We start from the raw sequence: 23,337 nt of genomic DNA, 5'->3' as shown, positions 1-23,337 counted from the left end.
TCTAACGCAGAGGGCGCCACTCTAAGATACGGTAAACGTAAATGTCCCCCTTGACAACAAGTTGATCGTGTGGAAGTGTTTTATGAAAAATCCTCAAAAAAGTTACCTTTTGTCTTGTGATCTTTAATTTCAACATATCTTCATGATGTAGACACAGGTATGTTTTATAAGGCTTTGTTTTCCGTCTTTTCAAAACGATACTTTGGGCGAGTTGACGGCAAGTAGTAGGACCGTCACAACAAGGCCCACCAAGCAAGGGGCACAAATGAGCAGGCCACCAAAAAACAAGGGGCCATCATTATCATTCCATCAATTCATCATCAACATAATATTTCCGCAACTGAATTATTTGAAGCAGTTTTCTTAAACTTAGTTATAGATTAGACCCAGTGTCAGTGACTGGGGCGCAAGATTCCTTTTTTCGAAATTTTGGCTTAATCGCTAGAGTAGAAAGATGACCAATAATGTCAAAATTTCGAAAAAAGGAATCTAGCGCCCCAGTCACTGGGTCTAGTTATAGATAGAGACTTAGTTTTTAAAGTTAGTTTTTGTCTGATATAATAAATATGAGTGCAATCCGTGGTCCTTTCTGTATCTTCTGTTGCAGGTGGTCTTTATTAGTATTAGTATCCATGTCATTGTCAGATTTGTTTGTCGATTTTTTTTTCTGTGTATTTAATTGGCCTGCATTTCTCACATATGACACATATGATATGGCTTTTATATTAATACAAAGTTATTTATGTTCGAGATTAAAATAAACATTGACCTTCGTTTTTTGTTTGTGTTAAAAAAAACAGTTACCTATGACAAGAACTTTCATAGACTGATGATTATTTATGAGTGAGCCGTACATAACAAAAACAAAGATAAGATGACTTCAGTAGTTGCTTCAATGCAAGAGATGAGTGATGTCGGCGGACGGGAACCAAGTCCCCCAGCAGAACCCAAAGATGAGGGTCAAAACAGCCCGACGCCCAGAAGAACAAGAGTCATTGTTGCAAAGAATGAAGGTAAATAGTGACAGGTTGTAGTGAAATAATTCAAGTTTGGAATGAAACAAAAAGAAATTGAAACAAGTGAGTTATTTTACCCTGAAAAGGGAAGTGTTATCAACTGCTCAGAATGTCTTCTGGTCATCATTAAACAGTCCCCATTATCGCAATAAATGCAATTCATGCAAAATCCCTTTTAATCATTAAAGGTACTCTGAAGGCCCTCTCAATCTTTGTCGCTGTGATTGAAAATAACTTTTTATTTAGCATTACAATGAAAATATTGAGTTAACTCCCTACAAACCATCACGTTTTACAGCCCAAGATGTCGCACCCTTACCAGATCTTCGATCCAGCGACAATGCCATTGACAGATCCAGACCCTTGCCAACCTCGCTCCAAAGTGAGTTCATCCCCGAGGAGATTCTCAATGCGCTGACAAATATCCCCTCCCCTGGGGTCAAGGAAAAGCTCAAACAGAAGGGTGTACAAAAGGCCAAGAACAAGGTGAGTTGATCAAATCTCTAAACCACCCTCTAGAAATAAAATGTTTAAATATCCACTCTCTTATAACAAGTTTTACTTTTTTCCCTTCTCATCAGGCCATCAAGGCGGGGGCCCCCAGTGCTAATATGTGGAACTTTCCAAATCGTAGAAGACGCTTCCAGCATTTGACCGATCAGCCAGTTTCCATGACTGGCGCGGGAAGGTTTGTAAACATACTCGCTGGGCCCAAATTTATAGAGCTCCTTTAGCTTAAACCTCTCGACAATTTGGAGAACAGCTTTCTACACAGTTTAGTTAAAAGTTGTATATAGCTTTAGTAGCCCAGGAGTGCTTGTTTGTTGGCCCTGGGATGGCTATTGTGTGATGGTAAACGTATTTTTGAACTTATCTGAACTTGTCATCTCTTTTGGTTTTGGTTTGTTTAGGGATATTTCATTCCTGTACGACGTGGCATTTGCTGATAAGACTCCAGGGAAGGTAGATCCATCACAAGATGCTAGCTCTGTCAGAGCCTTGGTTAAGCAGAGTGACAAAGACCAGGTAAGATCTGGCCCAATAAGCCTTTAGCGTGTATAAATTAAGGGAATAAAAGGGTAAACTTATTAAATGAATTTTCTATGAAAACAAAGCCAATACTCACGTAATTTTCATTTACGTTTCACTAGTCATCCTCAGAACGAGGCACCACCAGTCAGTTGGTGGTACTGTTTCCTGCTACGGCCACTGGATGTTGGTTCGGCCGATTGTGTCCTCCCCGGGGTGGAACTTTGGGTATGAGGGGGTCCCTTATGTGTGAAAGTTTGTCCCTCGTCTCTGTTGAGAGATGATCGTCGTCTCCTTATTCATTTAATAAGTTTACATTTTACTGGCCTGATGAACTTCTTTCATAATAAAGGGGTAGCGGCGAGTTCTTAAAACGGCCAACTTAAAAACCAAATCCACATGCAAGGCTCTGGTCTGGGAATCAAACTGGGGCCCACAGAGATGAAATGCAGGTATAGAAACCACTGAGCCTTGAACCGGATTGCCCATCCAACGGACGAAATGGCAATGGCCAAAGTGTCTTGCTTAATGACAGAAGTGTTAAGACCTGGGCCCATTTCCATAGAGCTGCTAAGCACACAAATTTGCTTGGCATGAAATTTCTTCCTTGATAAAAACATGATTACCAACAAAATTTCCATTTGATGCATATTGCCCATTACTGGTATTCAGCTGTTGTTTGCTTATCCTGAAAATCACGTGGAAATTTGGTTGGAAATCCTGTTTTTATGGAGGCCAAAATTTCATGCCAAGCAAATGTTTGTGCTTAGCAGCTCTATGAAATTGGGCCCAGGACTCGAACCCCACACTCTGCTGAACAGAAACACCAGAACTTGAGTCAAGTGATCTCAACCCCTAAGCCAACAACAACCCAATAAATTAATCAACGCCATCAACGCCTATCACTTGTGCAATATTTTAAGTCGTTTTAATTTATCTACAAGTTTAGGTTTTATTTATTTATTTATTTCCCTTCATTGTTTATCCTTACCCCATCTGTTATTTTTACTTATTTATTTATTTTTAACTTAATTTATTTTTTATTCTCAATATATATTTAGCATTTTCTATTGATTTTTAAATTTCTGCTTTTATTATTGCTTTGTGTACTATATTATGTTAAATCTATATTAATTTTATTGTGTACCCCAGATGTGGGGCAACAGATCTACGGATCATAGTATGTATTTGCTTTTGTTGTCCCTTGCCCATCTTGGGGTATAATGTTGTCAATGTATTTTGTTTTGTACTGTTATGGCGAATAAAATAATAATAATAATAATAATAATAACAGTTTTTTAAATGTCATTTAATCAGTATGCAGTTCATTTTATAATTTCCAACATGTTTTCCCCCTGCAGGGCATGAGTGTACCAGACTCTTTGATTCCTTCAGAATACCATGTTGTTAAAGCAAAGGGAGTCCAGAATCTAGACTTCCAAGATGAGTAAGTCAAGTCAACAACATTTTCAAATCAATATTTGTCCCACAATATTTTGCTCTTTTTCTAGGTATCTTTCTGAGGCTATACCTTGTGTGTATTCATTTGTCTTTTTATATATCAATATATATCATTCTGGGTTTATAGAAGAGTGTGCGGCATTCTGGTGTTTTTTTGTTCTTGGTTTTTTCCCTGTTTACTTTTCGGGAAATTCTGTTTTGATTTTTATTCTGTCGCTGATATCAGTTTTGTTTGTTTCTATTTCAGCAAATACACCACCAAGCTGATTGACACTGAGCAGAACCAGATATCCTTCCCTTCAATGTGAGTTAACAAATTTCAAGATTACCCCAAAAAGTTGTCAGTAAAAGCTGTCTTGTACTAGGGCTCTAAGATATGGTATTACATATGTTTTAAAGACACTGGACACTATTGGTAATTGTCAAAGACCAGTCTTCTCACTTGCTGTATCTCAACATATGCATAAATTAACAAACCTGTGAAAATTTCAGCTCAATCGGTCATCGAAGTTGCGAGATAATAATGAAAGAAAAAACACCCTTGTTACTCGAAGTTGTGTGCTTTCAGATGCTTGATTTCGAGACCTCAAATTCTAAATCTGAAGTTGCGAAATCAAATTCGTGGAAAATTACTTCTTTCTCGAAAACTATGTTACTTCAGAGGGAGCCGTTTCTCACAATGTTTTGTGCTATCAACCTCTCCCCATTACTCGTTACCAAGTAAGTTTTTATGCTAAAAATTATTTTGAGTAATTACCGATAGTGTCCACTGCCTTTAATAAAACATGGCATTGCTAGGAGAAACCGCATAAAGCCAATGAGATGTAATCAAAGGGCAAGTGGTCTACAGTCTGTACTTCAAAGATTAGTCTTATATCTTGTTGTTGTTTATCACAGGAAACCAGCCAGTCGCTATGAAGTCCTACAGCTTAAAGAAACATTAGATCTGATGTTAAAGAAGACCGGGATTGACGACGAAGAGATCGAGATCAAAGGACCCACACAGGTAGGTGAAACCGAGGACCTGTAATAGTGGGATTTGTGTTCCCAGCTGGGTGAATATCCCCAGTTCAAGAGTGTGCAAAACTACAGGGAGCTGTTGCCAAAAAGTTAGAATACAAACAAAAGAAGGTCCCAAATTACAGGTGTTTACACAGACTGTAGGACTTGTAATCACAAGATTGTGGGTTCGAATCCCACCAATGTTACTGCTAATTTCACAACAACTAGAATATGTATTATTGTATAATTTGGTGATATGTGCAATTCATAATCGGAGAAATGAAACCGATGTTTTTATGAGAGATATTTGTGCTGTTTTTGGCCAGCTTGGTTTTTGAATCTTCTGATTTGATTGTCTTTGTGAACCAACTCGGTTCCTGATACTTTTGACTGCATTTTCTTTGATTGTATTTTTTTGTCCACTCACTCAGATGCACAACCTTCTGGAGTTAATAAAAAAGGAACAAAATATTTACAACCTGATATTCCATGAGCTGATCAGACAGGTATGTGGTTTAATATTAATGCTAATCATCATTATCAAAGGTTTCCCAGCAAATTTCAACAAAAATTCATTCATGTCCTGAATCACTACGTACCAAGTGTTGGATTTCGTTGGAAAGCTCTCTGCGTACTGAATTTAGATATATTATTGGAATTTCAAAAATTTAAAAATTTTACTTTCTGTTTGTTGACATTTTCTGTTCGCCTTATTTTATATAACTGCAATCAGGTTAGTGTAGAGTGTGCTGAGAGAGGGGAGCTCCTGGCTAACCTCAGGCAGAGGTACAGCAAACTGCTGGACAAAGTACCAAGACAAGTCAAGAGGTAGGAACCAAATCAATCTGATTTTTCCCGTCTTACCCCAATTTTCATTGTCTCATCACATTTGTTACAGTTGTCTTAAAGACCTTCATTCTGCTGTCATCTTTGTTGTGCTTCCTATTTGCAAAATCAATCATGAACACAGATTCCAGATTATGCCAAAACATGACCAGGCTATTCTGCCTTCCAACCTCACTTTGGGCAAATAAGGTTAAATGGGAGAACAACAAGATGGTTGTACTATGATAACTTTCTTTTTTTGTGTTTGAATGTGCTTCAAGCATCTGGAATGAGAAAGTCAACTTTGGTTTTACTTCCAAAGACTGTTGTCGCAAACATTTTTGACAATGTGCATTACCTTAAGTTGGATGTTAAGTGGTAACTTGCATCATTACTGATTTTGTTCGCTTTGCAAATGTGTGATGTGCTATCCAACAAGTAACACATCTTTTTTTCTCAACCTTGTTCCCAGTCTACATCAAGAAGTCATGGCCCAGAGAGCTCTGGACAGGAGGTTGACTGAAGAACTCTTCCGTTTCAAGACGTCCATATCAGACCTAACTGAGTAAGCCGCTAATCAATTTTGTTTCAAAGCCACCCCCAGGAAAAATTCCTGAAATTAAGACAAATGACTTTGTCATGAAACAACACTTCAAAAGCTATTTGACTTGGGGTTGAACGAACACAAATTTACGAGAGCAGGATTTGAACCAACGACCTCTGGCTTAGCGTGATGTTGGCGGACTTTCTACAAACAAATTATTTGTTCAGTGAGAGTGTATCTAATATTAATTTACCCCTGTCGACCATGTGCACATAATGTAAAAGACCCTGTATTGACGCACCAACTTGATATATTTCAACATGAATCAAGTCACAAACTCAGCATTTCTGGATTTTTGTTTTCAGTGAGCTGTCCGATGTAAGGGAGCATGACAAGGTCGTGACCTCACAGGCCCAGCAAGCACAGCAAGAGGTGAGCTTCACAGTTAAATCTTACACCATTTCAAGATCTCTTGTGTTGTTGAAGCGATAGTGGCTCTAGCTTTGAAAAGCACTGGTTGTTCCCGATTTCAGGGTTTTCTCTTAATCTCCTGGGGTCCTAAGATTAGTCTTAAGTTAGGAAGAGTTTTGTGAAATCGACGGCTGGAGCTTTATGTTTTCAAGGATAAGTAAAGCACTTAGTTTGGGTCGAACGAAGACAAACTTATTAGGGCAGGACTTGAACCAGCAATCTCTGGATAAACACACCAGCGCTCTACCAACTGAGCTATCTAGCCCTGATTTTGTGGTCTCCTGTCATATCTTGAACTATCCGAAGCCACTTGCTCAACCCTAAATTGTTTAAAAATAAACCCATTCATTTTCCCTGGTAGTTTATTTATATTATTTATATGTTTTGTTTACAGCTCGCAGCAGCACTAGCTGAATCAGAAAAAAACGCTGGGTAAGTATAGAAGATTGAAAAGATTCTATAATAACTTAGACTGTTTACCAATGTGTATTAAAACAAATTGATCGTCTGGAGCCTCCATCGTAAAGCGCCGTGAATTAAAAAGAAATATTGACAGAAAGTGAAAAATCTCTCGTTGTTTTGTTGGTTTTGCTTGATTTACCATCATGAACACTGTGTCGCTTACAATTGAAACTTGTTTTTCACCACTTTGATTTCCGTCATTTTTTTTTCTCTTGTAGCCTACTAGCAGAGTACCATGAGTTGTACGAGCTCCAACGAGCTCGTCTTGAAACCCAGGTCATCGCACTCTCCAGAGAGAAGGAACTGTGGAGTGGAGCAGCCTACAACTTGGCCCTCAAGGTAACCTACTTTCCCATCCTTTGATTTTGTCCTTAGTGTTTTCAACCCTTTAGTGGTTGAACCAGCCTCCTCCCTCAACCTCCCTCCTTAGTTTTATTCTTCATTAATCATTCGAACCCGCGACCTTTGCAATTCTACAGCAGTGTCTTACCAACTAGACCACCGATTGCCCTGTTGAGGCAGTTCGAATTCTATGTTTGTTTGCGATTATCACCGATCCTGCTTTGTCTTTGTAGGTCACCGAGGCAAATTCACTCTCTACTGCCCGACGTCTTCACATCAGCGAGAGGGCGTGGTCTAAGCTGGCCAATCACTTTACCATCGTGCTGAGTGACCGCGATACCGACCAGCTATCACAGCTACAGGGCTACATCGCGACCCACCGGCAACTGACCATCAAGTTTGCCGACGATCTAAGCCAAGGGGACGAGATGTCTCACAGTCGGCTGGGTTCAATCCGGAAAGGAATCGAGAGATGGATACGAGAGTTTGACACTTTTGTTGTGTGAGTTTTTAAACAATTTATTTTTTGAAATATCAAGTAATGAGCCTGAAGGGAATCTGTTTGGGTAAATTTTTAATTATTTGGGGTTGGACAAGAAAAAGATGGCTTGAGTAGGAAATGAACAAACAAACTCCGGATTTATTTGGGGATGCCAGTCAGAAGCCATATAATTTGTAACTGCCGTGAAGCCGGGATCACACCCAAGTTATTGTGTATAACCTGGGAAGCATGCAGCACTCAAATGATCACCTTAAAGTCTATAAAGGATATTACGATAATAAGCAATATTGTTTGCCTGAGAGAGAGCCCAATTTTATAAAACTGTTAAACACAGAAAGTTCTGGACTGAGTTTTTTAATTGTGGCAACTAGCAAACCGACTTTGCAAATCTATCATTTATCAAAATAATGTGCATGCTCATAGTACCTTAAAAACAATGGAAAATTACCCACAATATCTGCTGCCACCTACTGGCCCAAAGTCTCCTATTTGATTTTGCTTTGGAGAATCGCAGACTTGAACAAGAGGAGAGGTTATGTGTTCCTCTGATAACCCTGGAAAACCTAAAAAAAACATGAAGCTTACCTTAAGTAACCACCTGTTTAAGATTTCAATTCTCTGACGATGACTAGAGCAAGCTAGTCGAAACGTTGAGACCAACCCAAGAACTGACTCCGCGGTAGTTATTATTATTATTATTATTATTATTTTATTCGCCATAACAGTACAAAACAAAATACATTGACAACATTATACCCCAAGTTGGGCAAGGGACAACAAAAGCAAATACACACTATGATCCGTAGATCTGTTGCCCCACATCTGGGGTACTCAATAAAATTAATATAGATTTAACATAATATAGTACACAAAGCAATAATAAAAGCAGAAAATTAAAAACCAATAGAAAATGATAAATATATATTAAGAATAAAAAATAAATTAAATTAAATTAAATTTAAAGGGAAATAAATAAATAAATAAAACCTAAACTTGTAGATAAATTAAAATGACTTAAAATATTGCACAAGTGATTGGGCTAAAGCTACTATTCAGTAGATTCATGAGTACAGTTAATTACGATCCTACTAGCTAAAGTAGTAGTCCCAGCCTATTTCTATACCATCTGCCCATGTAATAGATAATAATTAGCAGGACAGTTCTTTTCAGAACTGAGAAGTCTCCCGAACACCCGAACAATCTACTCCGCGGTAGTAGAATTAAGCAAGACAGTTCTCTAAGAACAAACTCTACCTGGCAAGTAGATACACACATGGTGTTACCGCAAACCAAATATATGTTTATACCTCACCATGCAATGCCTCAAATCCTTTATTTGCAATTCTTCCTTAAAAAATTAATACTAATGAGTCATAAAAAACTAACAAGAACTCTAATCTGTCCTAAATCGCAAGCATTCAGACGGAAGCCAGTCTGGTATCGGCCTCGACTACCAGAGAATCCAGGTGATGTTTTGCTTTTCAGCATTTCTGATTGCAGTGTGTCATGATGCATGATGAGTCATGTATAGTTTGTACAGTAGCTTCATCAACTTTACTAGGATTGCGACATCCATAGAGGCTTGAAGTGTTTCACGCAGTTCTTAGTGTTTCTTTGTTTGTTTTTGTTGTTGAAGTGTTTGTTTGTTTGTTTGTGATTTTGTTGTATCCATGGATCTCAACAGTTTCATGGGTTTTGTACAAGTGTTTCTTTTAGGAACTCAGTTTTGGTTTTCCATGAGAGAGCAAATTGTCACCCCTTGCACAGACTATTGGTTATTCAAGTCTTGGCTGCCTTTGAAAAAAAGTCATCGTCACTCACCCCACCCATCACACTATCCACCATGTCCACCACTCAATCCACCCTCTACAAACTGATTAATCACATATCACAGAGCATCTCACAAAATAATCTTTCTAATTGTACCCTAATGCCTTTACATACACGCTCCACTCGCAGCACAAAATGATTTCAGGCATGTCAGGGAAAGTTACAACTATTTCATTCCTTTTTGGTTGACGCCAAACTTTTTAGTGTGGAAGATAGGGGCATCATTATAAATATGTCCATGACCTGTTTGTTTACATTATCTCAACAAGGGTGAAAACTCAACAAGGGTATTTAAATGCCAAGCTGGCAAAAGCCAATCTCTCTGATACAATCGGAGACTTTGGGACGCTAGGTGGCAGCAGACTTACCAGGTAAATTTCCACTGTTTACGTAGGTCTGAGCATGCGTACATTATCGAGAACAATGGATTTTACCTGGTAAGTCTGCTGCCACCAAGAGTCCAAAAAGTCTCTCATTGGTTTAACGTCTGTGATTATGACACAAATCAAGAACTTGTAGTAGACCAATCCAGTAGGCTCCGCCCACGATGCACATGTGAGCAAGAACACGTGGGGTTCTCCAATGCCTTTCTGCACAACTCCGGCGCGCACGTCAAGATACGCGCACGCATGTCGGACCTTATTTGTCGGACCTTCGTTACGTTATGATTGGTCAATACCCCATGGGGCGGAGCTTAATGGATCGGTCTATTCAGTAAACAAGACAACGATACGTATTCTAGTCATTGTGAAATCAACGGTTAGCATGGTAGGTTTCGAACTTACAGCCTTGTGATAGCATGCCCTTCAGTCTAACCGATTAGCTTGGTAGGATTCAAACCCACAACCCTGTGATTGTGTCGTGGCCGAGTGGTTATGAGCACTGAATTCAAACTCCGGTGTTTCTCATCAGCAGAGTGCGGGTTCGAATCCCTAGCCATGACACTTGTGTCCTTAAGCAAGACACTTAGCTTCGTCCTTCGAATGGGATGTAAAGCTGTTTGTCCCATGTGTTGTGTAAACGAATGTAAAAGAACCCAGTGCACTTATCGTAAAGAGAAGGGGTTAGCCCCGGTGTTCCTGGCTGGATTGGCAGCATACTGCGCCACAGCACCTTGTAAACCATTACATGGTTGCTAAGGACTAGGTCTTATATCTCAAACTCCTTGCAGTAATAATACTTGGCGCTTTGTATCCTCTGGCAAAAGGCGCGTTATAAATACGGTTATTATTATTATTAACCTTGTGATTGCAAATCCTGCAGTCTGTTTGCAAGTCCTGCAGTCTAACCACTAGACCACGGTGACCTTTATCTAATGACTAACGCAATGTTCAATCTGCTAATTGTAAACTGTGTTTTATTTCCTATAGCAGATGTAGTGAGAACATCCACACAGTGATCCAAGCACCAAAGATGGAGATGATTCAGACGTTATACAATGATATTCGCTCATGGGAAGAGGTATGTATACACGTACTCCATGAATGAAAATATCAATAGCAGTCTAGCTACTCAGCCCAACAAAAACTTACAATTGCCGGTAGCTACTCAGCCCACAAAAACTTACAAACACCGAATAGCCCTTCAAAAACTTACAATTTTCGGGTCACTATACAGAAACCTACAAATGCAGGTTTCTACTCAGCCCAGCAAAAACCTACAAATGCAGTTTCTAACAATGCAGGTAAGCTTCTCAGCCCCAGACATAATAAGTATAGAGACATTGTGGGCTTGATCCCCAGGTGTTATCCATGATCTTTTTTCTTTAATTTGTCCTGTTAAAGCCAGTGGACACTTTCGGAACAGAAAAGAAAAAAAGAAAAAAAGTTCACAGATTTACAAATAACCTACAGGGTTTACAGAAGGTAGTGGTGAAAGACTTCTCTTGAAATATTATTCCATGAAACGCTTCACTTTTTGAGAAAACATGAAAACAATTATCAATTCTCGATATCGAGAATTGCGGATTTATCGTAAACACATGTCATGACACGGCGAAACGTGCGTAAACAAGGATGGGTTTTCCCGTTATTTTCTCCCGACTCCGATGACCGATTGAGCCTAAATTTTCACAGGTTTGTTATTTTATATATAAGTTGTGATACACAAAGTGTAGGCCCTTGGAAAATACTGTTTACCAAAAGTGTCCAATGGCTTTAACAACCTTGTGGGTGTACCCCACAATGTCAAAACACCCACATGTACAGATCCTACCTAAAAATCCCCCTACAATGTCTGTCTAATGTAATGTAGTGCCAGTTGAAGCACTGCCGGGAGGACTGGGTAAATCTAATGTGCCGGGTCATGTGATACTAGCACCTTAAGAGTGCCCACTGCGGGCGTGCTTTTCGGGGTAGCGTGATGCAATCAGTCTGATTTCCGAGTATGAATAATCAACACCATGAGGCATAAGAATCCCAACTTATTAGTCTTTTGAGTGTGCATTTATAACCGTCATTGAGTCTACCTAAGGACCTGTGATTCTGAGGACTTTTGTGACAAGTAAGACCAGAGGAGCCAGAGCGACCGAGCGTGAGTCTCTGTATCATTATACAACCCAGTATTAACTACAGTAAGCTCACAAGAACCTACGCTTACAAACTGAGGTTATGGCTACTCAGCCTCACAAAAACTTACAAAGGGTAAAGCTGAAATATTGTTATCTTAATATTTTGCTGCAGCAACTGAATAAAGAAGTTGAGAAGTATGGAGGAGACATCTTGTTGGGTTTTGAGGAGGGCATGTATACCATTAAGAAACAGGTGGAGATGTGGACGGAGGTGGCTCTTCACATCTTCAACCGTCATCGGCCGGAGAACGGATCTGATTATCCAGAGCATGAGAGACTACTACAATTGAATAAGGTAAGAGAGGCGCAAAGATTGAATGGTGGAAGTATTTTAAATTTGTACAGCTTATAATAATTAATATTGAAGTATTGTATAGCGCACGTATCTACCAAACAAGGTACTCAAGGCGCTGAGTATATACAAACTATAGATTGTAGAGCAATATAGAAAAGGCAGGTCGAGCTGTTAAAAGCATTGGACTCAGCTGAAGTTGTTGTAGTTTTGTCCTTGAGCAAAATACTTTGCATAACTGCTTTGTCCTTTGGATGGGACATCAAGCTGTAGGTCCTGAGTGAATTGTGTTGTGCTTGCCACAAAAAACCAGTGCACTACTTGTTAAAGAAAAGGAATCCGACTCCAGTCTTCCTGGTTTGATTGGCTGCACAATTGGTCACAGCACCTCCTATAAACCATTGAATAGTGCTATATGTAAAAGGAATAGGTCTCATACTTCAAAACTTAGCTATGCATACCTTGTAGGATACTGTTTAATGGCCGTGGACACTATTGGTAATTACTCAAAATAATTATTAGCATAAAACCTCACTTGGTAACGAGTAATGGGGAGAGGTTGATAGTATAAAACATTGTGAAAAGGGCTCCCTCTGAAGTAACGTAGTTTTTCGAGAAACATGTAATTTTCGGTGGATTTGATTTCGAGACCTCAGGTTTAGAATTTGAGGTCTCGAAATCAAGCATCTGAAAGCACACAACTTGGTGTGGCAAGGGTGTTTTTTCTTTCATTATTATCTCGCAACTTAGACGACCGAAGGATGCTCAAATTTTCACAGGTTTGTTATTTTATGCATATATGTTGAGATACACCAAGTGAGAAGACTGGTCTTTGACAATTACCAATAGTGTCTACTGTCTTTAACACAGTATAAATGTAAAGTAACTGCCATCATTTGTTTGTGCCCTTTGTCCTACATGCAACTTTCAGCAGAACAACTTGTTTCCTCTTTTATTTCAGTATTTTATCAAAACTAATTTTGATGTCTTCATATTTTATTGATAATTTTTGTCTTCATTTTCTCCTTTTTTTTAACATGCGCACTCTATTCTATTCACTCCAGCTAACTGAGGTAAAAGGTCACATTGAAATTATGCATGAATGAATTTGTACATTTGTAAATGTTTTGATTAAGTTAGAGAATTCCCAAATTGCTAAGATTTTGCTTGCATATTCCTTAAAATAGTTCTTTTAGTGTATGTTTTGACACTTGTTTGCCATGTTTTCTGCATGCAATTTTTGTTCATGTTTGTCTATGGGTTTTGTTCTATAGCTAAAAGTGTGTGTTATAGCTCTAAAGAGAACATTGCTAGCTGGGCCCAATTTCATATAGCCGTTTAGCAGAAAACACTGCTTAACTAGTTTCTTTGCTAACCAAAAGATGAGTGGGGCTCCAGTCGGGACAATGTAAACTGTATATAATGTTCGCTGTTACCTGTTTTTGCTAAGCAAGATTCTTCTGTGTCTAGCAGGGCCCAATTTCATGGCTCTGCTTACCGCTGAGTTATGCGCTTACGATCACGATTCCCCGCTTACGTGCAAGCGCTGAATTTCCGTGCTAACCTCGTAAGCAAAGAATGCATAGTTACGTGGAGTACGCACACGCAGACGCCAAAATTCGCCACTAACCTGTAAAATACGCTTGCCCTAAGCACATAATTCCCTGCTTTCGTAAGCGCCGATTCTGTGCTTACGGTAAGCAGAGCCATGAAATTGGGCCCAGGTGCTTAATGCTTCATGACATTGGGTCGTGGAACCCCCCATTTACAAAAAAATCATTTAGTTAAATTCTCATTTTCATATTTTTGTTCTCTTTGTCTTGGTTTAACCTTCATAAATTCAAATTTTCATTTGGTGAGTGTCTTATTGTTTGCTGTGATATAAACTAACCAAAGTTTGTAAATTTTTTAAATGGTCAACAATTTATATGACAAGTTGGTATAATTTTTGCAGTGAGTGCAGTATGTTTTTTTATATTGAAGATTTTGATCAATGGATGTCTATAATTGTCTTGTTTGCGATTTGTAAATGCACCCTTATGTTATGAATTCTAATGCTTATTGTTTTATTGCACTGCATGCTTGCTACGATACAAACAGGCCGTGAAACAGGTAAATAACTGACAAAGAAACGTTTGCTTTTTATCGTCCACCTTTGCCTTCTTAAAGTGCCTCTGCAAATTTCTAACTGTTAAATTCTTCATTGTCAATTTTCTTAATTTATTAAATTTCTCTGTTCCCTTTTTTAACATTTCTCTGTAAATTTACCTGTAAGTTTTAGTGTATACTTCATTGTAAGCCCGACTTTGCATTTTCCTTTCCTAACAATGAATTATACTCCATCTTTTTTCTTTTTTTTACTTTGATTTTCAAAATGTTTTCCCCATATTTTAAAACTATCATACTTTTTCTGCGTTTAAGATTCAGTTCTTTCCTCAGATGCAATTAGTGGCAGAATATGTTCGTTTGAGGGAGAGGGCTGGGGCCCATCTGTTCATGGCACTGGATACAGCGTTGTGTATTTGTCTTGCATCATTGCATGCTAATTCATTTTGCAGAGAAATAACAATAACTTTCTATCTCAATTTCCTTGAACTAAATTTTCACAGCAGATTTAATAATGTATTCCTCTTTTACTGGAATTATTTTTACTAAAAATTTTATCATATTTAACAATACTGCAGATATTGCCTTATTGTTGATACAATCAACAAATGATCCCTTGGTGATGAGTTTATGCTGTCAGACAGATTTTGTTCAAAAATTCACGCATTCACACAATGGTTGGCCGTTCCACAATCGCTTCAACATGATACAAAGTTGCACTTACTTCAAATGAAACAATACCTGCTGGATACTTTGGAATAATTATGTATTTTCAGTCAAGAAAGTAAATTCGGAGTAACTTAGAAGTGTATTTTGTTCTTCAAGGTCTGCAAAGATTGTCATAATCATTGTAACAATCTTTTCTGTTTTTCTATCTTTGCCATCATTCTTAGGAGTGTGATACCTTGCACAAGCAGTTTCACATCAGGGTAAATGGTGAAAATGGTGAGTAAATTTATTCAATCAGAGTTGCCAAAAGATAGAAATTCAAAGAGTCCAAATATGCAAAGCAAGATTATATGTTAAAGGCGGTGGACACTATTGGTAACTACTCAAAATAATTATCAGCATAAAACCTTACCTGGTAACGAGTAATAAGCCACTTCTAATTGCAGCTGCGCATGTCTGTTACTGCTGACAACGCAATTTGTCTATCTCCCGTGACCATTTGACAATACCAGCGGGTATTGTCAAAAGGTCACGGGAGATAGGCAAAACCCATTGTCAGCAGTAACAGACATGCGCAGCTGCAATTCCGAAGTGGCTTATGGGGGGAGGTTGATAGTATGAAACATTGTAAGAAACGGCTCCCTCTGAAGTGCAATAGTTTTCGAGAAAAAAGTAACTTTCCACGAATTTGATTTCGAGACCTCAAGTTTAGAATTTGAGGTCTCGAAATGTATTGCTCAAGGAACTAAGTGTCACGACCGGATTCGAACCCACATTCCGCTGAACAGAATCACCAGAGCTTGAATTCGATGCTCTTATCCGCTCGGCCACGACACCCCACTTCTGTACAAGGTCTTCTTTTTTATTTCAAATGGGGTTGAGCAGAGAAAATTATTTAGCGGAATTCAAACCAAAGACCTCCTGGTTATCGTGCCGGCACTCTACCAACTGAGCTTATCTAGCCATGTTGGCAGTCTCCCTATTTTGTCAACATCTTTGTTTCAGGCATGTGCGACTTCCTTTTTTGGGGGTTTTGACTTTCCTCTTTTTTTCTTCACTTTCTGTGTACAAAAGTATAGGAATAGTATCTTTTCCTCTTTTTTTCTTGTCCAGTTTTCTCTTTTCCTCTTTTTTCATTGATAGGTACTCACATGCCTGTTGTTCGGGGGTGCCCGTCAGAAGCCATTATTTCATTGATTTTTGTTTACCCTCTGGACTTACTAGGTTCTGCCAAGGGATTCATCCAAATCGCCAATGCCCTAGAGAGCTGGGACACCAAGCTTAACTCCATCTTAAACGGGGGCGCTATGCCAATCGACGGGGAGTGGATGCGACTCTATGAGCTCTTCAGTGATTGGCTAGTCACAATCGAAGAGACAGCCGAGTGCGTCGGCAGCACGCAGAAGGAGGAGCTAAAAGCAGCGGGGAAACCTCATGAGCAGTAAGTTCCAATTCAGACTGAAAATGTATGGAGGCATCACCCATAAACGCAAAAGCTTGCAGGCTGGGTCACACTGAACAAAACAAAGATTGGGAGTAATTCATAAGACTAAAATTTTGTTATAAAACTATACAGATCAAACAAAGATCAAAACAAGATAAGTCAAACAAACAAACAAACAAACAAAGAATTGTTCTTGTTGGGTTTGAGTTAAGAGAATGATTTGATTGGTTTCTTGACAGACTTCTGATGGATGACGTTTTCCGAAGCACCCAGAAATGGCTTTCTAGCACCACCAATGGGATCGACAGTGAAGACTCAAAGCTAGTTGAACAGGTATGTATGTCACACCATTTCAGACAGGCACTCCTGAGTCACTCCGACTCAAATTTTGAATTAAGTTCTTGGAAAAACCAAAGGTATACTTTGCCTTTAAAATTCTCTGGGCCCAATTTCATGGAGCTGCTTTTAAGCTTAAAAGCACAAAATTTTGCTTAAGCAAACAAAATCCTTGCTTAGTAAAATCAGTTTATCGGCCAAGACTCCACTCAATTGTTATGCTAAGTGAATAACAGCTAAATACCAGTCACAAGCAAGGATATGGCATGAAATTTTTGCCAGTAACATGTGTAAAATAAGCAAGCTATTTTCGTGCTTAAGCAAATTTTTTTGCTTAAGCAGCTCTATGAAATTGGCCCCTGCTCTTACCCATGCAACAATTTATCTTTGTCCCGATATCAACAGGTAGCAACACTCCATGCAGAAATGGTCCATTGGATTATACAAGTGCTGCTGCGTCTGGCACCCAATCAACCCGACAGTCCACTAGAGGCTGTGGAGAGTAGTATGGCGACCACGGACACCATTCCACAAATTCAGGAAAAGTCTGCGGTGATGTTTGACAAGTTGACTCGATTCTCAAATTATATTACAGGGTGAGTTGATGAGGCCTTTATAAGAAAAAACCCTCCTTAATTTCATAGACAGTTAATAACAACAAATGATGAAAGTAAAATTCTTTGAATTTGTGTATTTGTAGTTTGGTCTTCTATGGTCTATAAATGTATAAATATATTGGTTTGTTTGAACCACTAGATTGAGCAAGGATTGTCAATAGTCTGTTTGATTTTATATCATGTAGTTGCTGTTCCAATATTGTGACTGAAGAAATGCAGAAGAGGCTGGATGAAGGAGCAGAAGATGCTGATCATGAACTACGTGATTTAAAGAAACTCAAGGTACGTAGCCATAGTCGCATTCTGGCCAATAAAGTTTTGGTTGCATTGGGCATTGGTCAATCACTGTCCAATGACCGAAACTGTTGTTGTTTACAGCCGTGAAAACACACCCTTCGCTACCTCACCATGCAATGCCTCAAAACTTTATGCTGTTGTTATTTCTTTCATTCGGTATGAAGGGCGAGTGTGCAGAATGGATCCACACTTCAACAATACTAGTTGAGGATCTCCGATGCCTTGATCCAAACTATGTACCAGTGATTGCACCTACTCCAGGGAGCACAGAAATAACGTCCGATGTTGCTGTGACGCTTGCGCCAATCTCTCAAGTTCCTGACGGTGCTGAGGTAGGTATTGTCAAGCATTCTCCTGAAGACGAGCAGAGTAGAAAGGGCTCAAAGTTTACATGTAGGCCCGCAAAGCCGACGACTTTGGCGTTAGGCAGTGACCTTAATGACTGAACATCAAGTCTGGAGGTCTCGTGTTTGTTTAATATTTTGAGTCTCACAATTACCTATTTATTCTGTAAAGTCTACCTACCCTTAGAAAAAAAATAGATACTTGTTCTCTTACGCCTTTTTTAAACTCCAATTTTTACTCATTTGTTTAACTGTACAGACACATTTTTTGTCTTCTCTTTTTGATTCTGGTCTTATAAAAATTATTTCCGGTGGAGTAAAAATGCTCAATACAGCCCCAACCCATGGGGTCTCGTTGGTTTTCCCCCTAAATTTGAGCCCTGAGTTCATTTTTTTGTTGTATCCATGATGTCTCTTTCATTTCCAAACAGCTTGTTGGCTCGGAGGCGACCCCAGACGCAGCGACCCCTGCACCAACTGTCCTGTCAGAGACACAACCCAAGACTCCTGCTTCTGCAGAAAAGGTAAATTTATTTTACTTTTTGACCATAAGTGTTGATGTTTTTTGACTGAAAAGGTTTTTAAGGAATGGGAATCAAAGTATGTTGAATCGGTTTTCAACTAGTGGTTCTTGATAATTTACCTCGACTTTGTCTTGGTAAAACTATCAAGAACCAGGCCACGTTGGGTTTAAACCACTAGTAATAAACCTCTTCACCGCACATTGAGTCCCTTATTTATGCCTTTTACATCGAGCACAAATAGGTACGTGTAAATTTAGAACCATCACTTGATGTATCCTTGTAATGATGTATACAATCAATATTTGTTTGTCTGTTTTTTTTCAGGAGCAGGTTTCCGTGGCAGTGACCCCTGCAGAAAGAGAAGAGTCATCACTCAGTCAAGAGGTCAACTTGAGCGAGGTTCAGGCCATAGGTCATGATGATAACGTACGGACTCTATCACTAGAGGAACCCAACGGACCACCTCCAAAGGTAGATATTTGAGTGGCATTTTTAGTACAATCCGTTTCTGGCTGCAAAAGGGTTAAAGACTTGATGTTAAACAATTTTGAAGAGAAGCTCATTGAATTGTTTCCGATATATCCCACAGTTGCAGCCCCGTATTGCAGCTTTGCAAGCTGAAGCAGGCCCTCGTACCCCTACTCCTGATACAGAGAAAGCCTACGAAGCACTGACGGCTGTCAAGACATTGCAAGCCCAGCTACTGTAAGTTTATTCAAAGTAGTTTACAGCTAACACGTTTATTGTTTATCTCAATTTTCTTAACTTTATAGAAACTTTGAATGGCATAAACCTTTTGGTTGCGTTTTGATTTGAAATAAAATAAACCATTAGGCCTAACAATAATAATTCTATTCTCTCATTTATTTGCTTTGACAGCGCAACGGAAGAGCGAGCTCTAAAAGCCGAAGACCGCATGGCCGAGCTTGAAGATGAGCTCCGAGACACCCAAGGGAAGCTACGAGCCCTCTCGAGGAGTAGCGCCACTCCTAACCCTAACCCTACCCCAGAGAAAGCGGCAGAGACCCCCACCATCCCTGGTGAGGTAAAAGCTGCCAGCACCACTCCTCAGCCAACTAGCTCCTCAACATCCCCTGCTCTTCCTTCCCCCGGAGCGCAACAGCAAGGAGCGGCAGACACCCCACCGTCAACCCCAGGGCGGAGACCCCCGTCCCAACAGCAGCAGGTACGACCTCCATCCCAAGCTTCATCTTCGAGGTCAGGCTTGGGGTCGCGGGGGTCATCACGCTCTAAAAAGGGCAAGTGATTTGAAGGTCTACTTCTGCCATTGTATATACAGCAATCCGTCCATAGCATAGAAATAGAACCAGAGAACGCTGATTGCGCCATTATGCGTGCGATTTCATCGTGAGACCAATTTTATCGATGGCATTTTTGTTTTGCCATACAGGAGACGTCATGATCATTGCCCTATGACCACACCTAGACATTGTCTATGTGCGCTCACATGATGATTATTTTGCCATACACACGTTTCAGGTGGTGTGATAAACCTGTGTCTACAGCTGACACAAGGGGCAGTCAAGCTTAGCGTTCTCCAGGTTCTCTTTCTATGGTCCATATCCATATGCAACACTAGTGTGGTAATTTTTTTCAAATTGGTACATGAATTACACGTCATCCAGATACAAACTAATCAGGAACAATGGATTATGTAAAAATTTTAAAATAACAATTTTTGGGGGGTCCAGATCTACGAATACTTTATTTTTTTTTCAGATGTCAACTTCATTTTTACTGTATTCAAAGTTTTGTCAAGCTTCAATTGTATAGTCAAATTTATTGAGCAAAAGTTGTTGCAATGTTATGAAAAATCACCCTGATGTTCCTCCTTCTGGAATTGACGACATGATTTTGCAGTTTTCAAGTAAAAACTAGCCTAGTAGTACTCTGGCACATCTGTTTTGAATTTATATTTAAAAAAAATTGGATTGCAGACTGGGCCTGATTATCCAATAGAGCTGACGATCCATTTAAAGCCATTAGACACTTTCGGTAAACGGCATTGTCAAAGGCCCACACTTCGTGTATCACAACTTATATACAAAATAACAAACCTGTGAAAATTTAGGCTCAATCGGTCATCGGAGTCGGGAGAAAATAACAGGAAAACCCCACACTTGTTTCCGCACGTTTCACCGTGTCATGACATGTGTTTAAAATAAATCTGTAAATCTCGATATCAAGAATTGATATTGTTTTAATGTTTTCTCAAAAAGTAAAGCATTTCATGGACTAATATTTCAAGAGAAGTATTTCACCACTACCTTCTGTAAACCCTGTAAGTTATTTGTAAATCTGTGAAAGCCTTTCAGGATGCAAAACAAAATCAATTTAAAGATCATTTGAAATACTTCACCTGGATTACTAAAACATTTGTACGTATGCATTTATAAATTGTTGATTTATATTTTGTACAATTCTTGTATATAGATTGATATGCGGTTTGTTTTGTGAATTAAAAACTGACTTCCACCAGCACAATTATTTATTCTGAGAGATTATTTTTTATGTGATCAGAAGCCTCAGAGCTCAAGTCCAGTGCGCTTCTATTGAGAACAAACATTGATTTTAATAAGAGATGTTAAATTTGCATGAGGGATAAAGAATATTAAATTGGTTTTTACCCATACACCTACGTGTGTTAGCACTGTATACGCAGTACTTTCCCCGAGTCCTGTGAAAAAATATCACGGGCATGATTAGAACCCACGACCCTTGCAATTCGACCCTTGCAATTCTAGAGCAGTGTCTTACCAACTAGACTACTGAGGTTGCCCGGTAGCTACTACATGTAGAGGCATTGATTTTCTTCTATGGGATATTCATTTGGGAAAAAAATGCAGTGTTTTCCATCAACACACAAATTTACAACTTAAATAATAATAGTGTTTTGAGAAGTACTGCTATACTATAAAATGTTGTTTGAGATACGTGAAGTAGAAGAATTAACATTGGCAGCTGGTGACTTTTGTTTATAATTATATGTATTATATAGCCCTTTAAGAAAATTTATTTCACAACCTCAGCCAAATTCATAAATCCAAATTAGTATAGAGCTTACAACAACACACACACGTCTTTTCAAGTTTTCTTAAAAACTAAATTTTAAAAAGTGTTATATACTTGTCAATCATTTACATATAATATTAGTATTAACAATTTTGATGAACGGTTAATTATGACCCAAAATTACCTGAAACTGTAGATGCAAAATGGCATGCTTTTGAATATTCTCAAAGAGTAAGAAGTAGTAAAAAAGAAGTATGATATAAGTAGTGCAGTGGTAAAAAAATATAACAGTTTAGTTGACAAACAAAATTGTACAATCGTTAGGCTGTCTTACACAAATGTAGTACTTTCTTGCGGCCATTTTGAACAGAAAAAACAAAATATAAAAACAAAATCTCCATCAAATTCAATTTCTTTTGAATTCACTATTGAAAAGCTCCATTAATTAAAGAGGCTAGATTAAAACATCCTGTTCATCCGACAACTAACACCTGTTATCTCTATGTAATTTCTTATCCAAACAGCGGACTTAATTGGATCATGCACAAACTAGTATTGCTGCTGACTCCCCAAGGCAGATTAACTGCTAGTCTATTAAAAGGAACATTACAGAATTAGTTTTGCTAGCAAAAACGTTGCTGGCAGTGTAAGCACTTTATGTAACCCACCACATAGGCCTACATAAACTGACAAACCTGTAGAAGTTTGAGATCGATCGCCCATCTCGGTCACGAGAGAATAGTGAAAAACCGATTACAAATGTTGCATTGCATCGATGCCAAAACAAAAACAAATAAAACGCTCCCTGAGCGATACACTCCAAACACGAAATTAGATTATTTATTTCTCATCAAATATGACATTTCAGACAGAAATATTTCAAGGGATATTTTCTACTACATGTACATGTACCATCATCATCAGACCGTGTAAGTTTGAATGAAAATCTGTGATCTTCACGATTTTTGTTTCTTACCAATTCTGTAACGTTCCTTTAAGTTAAATGACCCAAGTCATGAAAATGTAATAATACCCACTAAAGGTACAGTTTCGGCATTTTTGTTGCCAAATTTGGAAAATCTTCAATGTGGAGCTTTCCTATAATGTACTTGATGAAAATTACTCAAGTTTTGTCTCGTACTTTCCAACAACTCCAAACTCTCTGAAGGTTATACTGCAGTTACCCATTAAACTAGACAAAATCATTGGAAACTCTCTCTCAGAAAAACACAGTAAAATATCTTCATACACAAAAAAACAGTAAAATCATATAAAAATAAATAGATTTGTAAAAAACAGGAGCAATCACATAAACGTGCGATGTCAAACTTAATACTTAAAGAATACTAAGATTAACAATTAATTTCAACGTTTTTCAAGTTAGTACTTAGTTTACTATAATAATTATTTACAGTGTTAAAAAAGGTATAAACATTTTTTAAAGGCAGGGTATTTTTTGGGTAATTGGCATTCAAAGACCAATCATCTCGTAAACCTCCGATTTCAGTGCTTTACTTTTTGGGCACCATTTCAAATGTACTGTAAATAGGGTGAACAAGCAATTAAAAATGGCAAAAGTTTCAAAGTGTTTTTTTTAACATTGTAAATGCGTAATTTGTCTT

The 23,337-nt window shown here is 38.6% G+C and overlaps 1 protein-coding gene across 3 annotated transcripts; it reads left to right on the top strand.

Moving 5' to 3' along the window:
• Positions 1–43: 43 nt before the first annotated feature.
• On the top strand, positions 44–20,746 carry LOC117303466 (axonemal dynein light chain domain-containing protein 1-like). Of its 3 annotated transcripts, XM_033787681.1 has the most exons (29): positions 44–157; positions 801–1,013; positions 1,315–1,502; positions 1,598–1,704; positions 1,928–2,042; positions 3,407–3,492; positions 3,754–3,810; positions 4,404–4,512; positions 4,940–5,014; positions 5,242–5,336; positions 5,806–5,898; positions 6,243–6,309; positions 6,743–6,780; positions 7,029–7,149; positions 7,386–7,654; positions 9,070–9,120; positions 10,858–10,945; positions 12,166–12,348; positions 13,410–13,418; positions 15,345–15,396; positions 16,345–16,561; positions 16,804–16,897; positions 17,306–17,496; positions 17,703–17,799; positions 17,979–18,146; positions 18,590–18,682; positions 19,007–19,153; positions 19,272–19,387; positions 19,562–20,746. In XM_033787681.1, the coding sequence occupies exons 2-29, from the start codon at positions 875–877 to the stop codon at positions 19,947–19,949; spliced, it is 3,453 nt and encodes a 1,150-aa protein (XP_033643572.1). In that variant the 5' UTR covers positions 44–157; positions 801–874; the 3' UTR covers positions 19,950–20,746. The 3 variants fall into 3 exon arrangements, with proteins under 3 accessions (XP_033643572.1, XP_033643574.1, XP_033643573.1); XM_033787683.1 differs by lacking the exon at positions 9,070–9,120 and having other exon boundaries at positions 10,855–10,945; XM_033787682.1 differs by lacking the exon at positions 13,410–13,418.
• The last annotated feature ends 2,591 nt before the right edge of the window (positions 20,747–23,337 follow it).

The sequence above is a fragment of the Asterias rubens genome, chromosome 19 (genome assembly GCF_902459465.1).
Source record: "Asterias rubens chromosome 19, eAstRub1.3, whole genome shotgun sequence".
Lineage (NCBI taxonomy): Eukaryota > Metazoa > Echinodermata > Asteroidea > Forcipulatida > Asteriidae > Asterias > Asterias rubens.
Note: the sequence above shows the minus strand (reverse complement) of the source record. Positions and strands in the feature narration are given on the sequence as shown.